This window comes from Mytilus galloprovincialis, chromosome 5, assembly GCF_965363235.1.
Source record: "Mytilus galloprovincialis chromosome 5, xbMytGall1.hap1.1, whole genome shotgun sequence".
NCBI classification, from domain to species: domain Eukaryota; kingdom Metazoa; phylum Mollusca; class Bivalvia; order Mytilida; family Mytilidae; genus Mytilus; species Mytilus galloprovincialis.
The window spans coordinates 87,191,039-87,197,282 of NC_134842.1; the positions used below are offsets into that span (position 1 = coordinate 87,191,039).

Here is a 6,244-nt window from a genome sequence, read left to right on the forward strand (position 1 = left end):
AATCATGGTGATATCTTATTCCTTCAGTACACATTCACAAGTACCTTGGTTTCATTTCACTATAAATCTTATTTCCTGTTTCAGTAGAGTATAGTCTATACATTGCCATTGTATTTATCTCATCTTAAGCAATTTTTTGTTCAATTCTTCTAATATTTATATTTTGTAATGCCAAGTTAATTTTCCTGTCAACAGTTTAGAAAGAAGAACATGAAATTTGCTCGCAGTGGTATCCATGCGTGGGGCTTGTTTGCATTAGAACCTATAGCAGCAGATGAAATGGTCATCGAGTATGTAGGTGCTAGTATTCGTCAGTCTGTCGCTGACCTGCGGGAGAAGAAATATGAGAAATCAGGAATCGGCAGTAGTTATCTCTTCCGAGTAGATAGCGATACAATTATTGATGCAACGAAGTGTGGAAATCTGGCCAGGTTTATAAATCATAGTTGTAATGTAAGTGTTTAACTAAATTTATCTTACCATAATTATTTATGTATATATATATTTTAATTAGGGCCCCGCCTTTAGGCGGGTACCCTATAGTGATCAGTCCGTCCGTCCGTCCGTCCGTAACACTTTTGTGTCCGCTCCATATCTAGAGAACCATTATGATTTCATACTTTATACTTTACATGTTTATTAACCACCACCAGAGGGCATGTCATGATGTATGTGCAACTTCCTAGGTCAAAGGTCAAGGTCAAAAAACTTTGGTTTCAGTTGACAACCCTGTGTCCTGTGGTGAAGATCGTGTCCGCTCTATATCTTGAGAACCGTTATGATTTCAAAGTTTATACTTGACATGTATATGAACCAACACCAGAGGGTGTGTCATTATTTATGAACGACTGCCTAGGGCAAAGTTCAAGGTCAAAAACTTTGGTTTCAGTTGACAACCCCATGTCCTATGGTAAAGATTGTGTCCGCTCTATATCTTGAGAACCGTTATCATTTTGAAGTTTATACCTGAAATGTATATAAACCAATATCAGAGGGTATGTCATAATTTATGTACAACTTCCTAGGTCAAAGGTCAAGGTCAAAAACTTTGGTTTCAGTTGACAACCCCATGTCCTATGGTAAAGATCGTGTCCGCTCTATATCTTGAGAACCGTTGTCATTTCAAAGTTTATACTTGACATGTATATAAACCAACACCAAAGGGTATGTCATAATTTATGTGCAACTTCCTAGGTCAAAGGTCAAAGTCAAAAACTTTGGTTTCAGTTGACAACCCCATGTCCTATGGTAAAGATCGTGTCCACTCTATATCTTGAGAACCGTTATCATTTCAAAGTTTATACTTGACATGTTTATAAACCAACACCAAAGGGTGTGTCATAATTTATTTACAACTTCCTAGGTCAAAGGTCAAGGTCAAAAACTTTGATTTCAGTTGACAAACCCATGTCCTATGGTAAAGATACAATTTTTTAATGCACATTATTCACAGTGGGGCCCACAGAGATGGCTCCCATCTCAATGATATCTAGTTTGATCTATTGCTGAAATTGGAATAAACATAATTATAATGAATTGCTATTAAATGCAAAATTTGGACAACAAAATACAAAATCTTGCAATAGAATCAAGGCAAAATCCTATTCTAGATAACAAATTCCCAAGTAGCCATATATCACCATTAATTGTATTTCCTGCTTCAGTATATTCTTTTACATTGCCAGTGTCTTTATCACAACTTATATATATATATGTGAGAACCCAAGTTCAAGCAAGGCAAGGTATATTTTCAGGAGCAATCACTAATAACTTTGAACTGAAATAACAAAAATACTAAACTTCCAGGAAAATTCAAAACGGAAAATCCCAAATCAAAATGAAAGGATAACAACTATCAATTAAGTGATATTACAATGGATAAACTGAAAAAATATTTACAACCATAAAACCCATTTAGTGATTGTGCTGTTTTATCAGTAGGAAGGATGACCTCTTGTTATGAATTATTGTAAAAGAGGGGAGAAAGTTTCAAGTTATAAGAATTTGTAATGTTGGTTTGCAAATTTGTATGCTGCCAGATCTGGATTTTGTACTTTGTATGCACAGTACTTTAGTCTTTTATTGTGTATTTAGACATCTTGAATAACAAAAGTCACTGTAAATCAAAATTATGATTATTATGTTTTCTTTCTTTCAGCCAAACTGTTATGCCAAAATTATTAATGTAGATAACCAGAAGAAAATTGTGATATATTCCAAACGTGAGATTGACGTTAATGAAGAAATAACCTACGATTATAAATTTCCGTTGGAGGATGAAAAAATTCCATGTCTTTGTGGGGATGCAGCTTGTCGAGGAACACTCAATTAGTTATATTATTTATTTTTTTATCAGTCTGCTGTTTTGTTAGTAGGAAAATTAGTTATTTATGTTCAGTTATGAATTGTTGATCTAATGGTTTTTTTTTATCAAAAAAGAAAAATACACTGAAAAATGTATTTATTTGAGAAATCCATACAGATTATGGTACTTAAGTGCTCATTTTATTAACTGAATCTTTTGATTCACTGTTTTCGAAATAAATATGAAACAGGTCCAAGAAGATGGTAAAAGATGAAATTGAAATTTTTAGTAATAATAATAATTTAATAAATCCACACATGGATATATATGCTGTTTGTTAAGGATCAACATGTTACTACATGTATACAGAAATTCACATTGGTATTACAGTCAAACAATTACCAAAATATAGAATTAAATAGTTTTATTGGTATCTCTATAAACAGATAATTGTGTTTTAATCTGCTGATTTAACTTTTTTAAAAGCATTCTGAAAAAATAATAAAGGGAAACCGAGCATTCTGAAAATTTAAACATGTTTTGATTCTACTCCAAGAATTTCATATCCTACTTGCTGTTTATTCTTCTTTTTTGTTGTTGTCATTTTTGATATTGAAAACAAGATCTTATCCATCCAAAAGGCAATGCATTTTTGTACTAGGAAGAGTATAAAAGACATTAGTTGTTTTGCATGTTAATCAACTTTTAATACAATTAGGTCAAAATAAAGATTTTTTTCATTATTATTATCATTATGTTGTGGTACATTTATAAATTTCCTTTGTGCAATATATTGTTATAAATTACATTCATGGTAAAAAAAGGTTAGTTTGAAATTATAGAATCATATCATACATCGGAGCTTTACAATATTTACTAAAATATATACACAAAAACTGGTATGAAATGAAATAAGATTCAGTTTTCTAGAATTTTGAAATGGGACTGAAATTCTATAAGTGAACCAACACCTGGAGTGGTGATTGTGCAGTAGGATAAAAACAACTAGATACCGCTTAAAAAATATAAATACTTTTTAGAAAAAATTAAAATTTAAGTCTGAGCTTCAATTTCTTTTATTAAACTTTCTACATATCTGAACATATTTTCAGTTGACTAATCATACAAAAAAGTACTAAAGTTTGATGCACAAATGGTGCTCATCACAATTTCACAAGAACATATATATATATATTTATTTTATTTTCATTTTTCCCAAAATATTCATATGAATTTTTCTGTGCAATATTTTCTTGTAATGATAAATCAATGTCAAAAACCATGCAACAGGTAAATTCAGAATTTATTACGATGTTTTTATTATTGCAAAAAAATGCTATAGAATTATAATCACAATAATTTAAACTTTTTTGAAATATTTTATATGAATTAAACAGGATTTTTCTCAATATCGAAAAAATTAAATCTCATTTTAGTCTAAAATGACAAATTCGCAATAATAAATGCATGCATGTGCAATTCAGAATTTACAGTAAATAGATTTATTCTTAAAAGATGAAGTGTTTCATAAAATTTACTAGTAAAAGACTTTACCTTGGCAAAACATCCACAAATTTGTTAATATTATTTATGTATTCCTCTAAATCTTAAACTTTTCATTTGTTACCTCTTTTTACAAATACAGAAAACAGGAAAGTGTTCTCTCCATCATAATTATTTTTTGAAAAAGTGTGGGTTTTTTGTATGCAAAGGTATATGTATGAAATCTTAAAATAATCTCTGTCCTTATTGTCACAATTTTGACATATGTAACTAATGTTCATTTTTTAGAGCAGTGTATTAAAATATTTCCTAAATGATCTTGTATTTTTTTATTACATAAAATCATGAAGTCGTACCTGTTTTAAGGTAAAATAGTTATATAGACAAAATGGTTTCTTTTATTTTTATACTCTGCTCAATTTTTATGTCTAATCATGCTATGTCCAAATCAAAAATAAAAAAAAGTACTAATTTGTGAATCAATTAAACCGACCTTGTAAGAGAAATATTATATTTACTAAATTGGAAATTTACTAAATGACCTGTCAGTCTGATTTTATTGGACATCTATAACCCAATAAGGTAATATGGTTATTTTCAATCAAGAGGGTTATAAATAGAATGTATATTTATATTCCTATGGGTATAGTTATGAAATATGATTGCTAAATTACTTCCTGATGTAAAACCTGCATGTTCAATATAAATCATGTATGAAATTTTTATCTGGTTATGTATTCGAAATTTTGCTATGTTCTTGATTAATGTGTAGTCTTTTAAAGAAAAAAATTGCTCATGATTTTATCTGATCGTTCAGGTTGTAAAGAAATAAGTTAGAAACATGAAAGTGAACCTCTTCAAATTATAAGTGGTATGGGCTATTCAATTGAAATTGACATTGAGAGTAGGTAGGGATAGCCCATTTTAGGGTGTGGGTTATTGTTTTTTTCTAAGAAATTTTACAATTTTCATTTCTGTAAGTCATTGTAGACTATTCCTTTTAGTTGAATCTGGGATGGTAAGAAGAATCATTTTATTTTGGATCTGGGTTAATAATTAAATGCAGGCAAAATTATGGGGGGAAAACAAATTGTAGGGGGAGGGATGTTGAAAGTCTCTTCCTACCATACCTCGTCCATTATAATGGAATAGTCCTTATAAGCAATTATTGATCTTTACATTTATATATCTTCAGTTTGGAGTAATACAACACATCTTTGTTAATGTTCAAGTTTTGAAAGTTTTTATGAAAAGTTACCTTGTTGATATTTGTATATTATGTAAACATTGTTTATGTCTCGCTGTGTATAATATACATATCATATCATTTTGTATATAGTGTTCATAGGGGGTATGTTTAGTACACTGTAAGTGTGTTTTATAAGTGTACTAGTGTTATGTGTACAGTGTACAGTTTTGTATATACTAGTGTACAGTTAAATGTATTAGTGCTACAACTATTAGTGTTGCTTATTGAATTGGTAAATATTCATGTCCTTTGTACAAAAAAAATGAAATTTATCAATAAAAAAATTGAAGAATTATTTCTAGATATTTTTTGAACGTTTTGGTATTTACCTGCCATGGTAATCTTACAGATTTGAGATTGCTAAGCAGAGATTAAGAAATAGAAAGGGATCACATTTAAATAGTGACATTTTCAATATTTTGAAAAAATGTTTCAATTTTTTGTAAAATGTTTACCATCTCTTAATGAAGAAATATATTTAATCAGAATTGATGCAATGATAAAATCTTTATATAAAGATGCAAAGATGTGGTATGATGCCAATGAGACTACTCTCCACAAGTGATCAAAATGAAGTTGAATTCGACAATTATAGGTCAACATTTGAAAACAATCTGCAAATCCCATACTACATTGTTAGCTATAAAGGGTTCCGAAATGACAGATTTAAAACAATTAATATCGAAAAAACGTAACATCCACATTTGTGAACTAAACAATAATAGAAAAACAAATATGACATACAGAAACAAATGACAACCACTGAGTTAGAGGCTCCTGAATTGGGACAGGCACTTACAGAATGTGGGTGGGTCTGAACATGTTTGCTGATATGAGACGCCTAACAAACAAAGCACAAAAAAAAAAAAAATTACCAAAAAAATAAAAAAAAAAATAACAAAATACCAGATAGTAGGGCTTATTAAAGCCTTATTAAGATTAATGGAAAAATCACATCTCCAAGACTTAGATATCAATCAGAACACTTTCAACATTTAAAGGATGTATCCTTAAGACGTCATAAACAGTCAGATAATGCCAAAATATAGTTATCAATAGATTTTAGGACTGTGAATGATTTATAAATAACAATCATATTTTGTTTGGCTTTAATTTACAGATCACATGATCAATATAGGTACTGATAAACACAATATCCAATGACCGTATTACAGTATTTAATTGGT

The 6,244-nt window shown here is 29.6% G+C and overlaps 1 protein-coding gene across 1 annotated transcript in view; it reads left to right on the plus strand.

The window, feature by feature from the left end:
• Positions 1-5,352, plus strand: part of LOC143076622 (uncharacterized) — a 36,242-nt gene extending 30,890 nt beyond the window's left edge. The window contains exons 15-16 of the mRNA XM_076252444.1: positions 196-453; positions 2,159-5,352. Coding sequence (XP_076108559.1) covers positions 196-453; positions 2,159-2,332 — 432 coding nt within the window. The 3' untranslated portion in view covers positions 2,333-5,352. The remainder of the gene's footprint in view (positions 1-195; positions 454-2,158) is intronic.
• Positions 5,353-6,244: the final 892 nt, after the last annotated feature.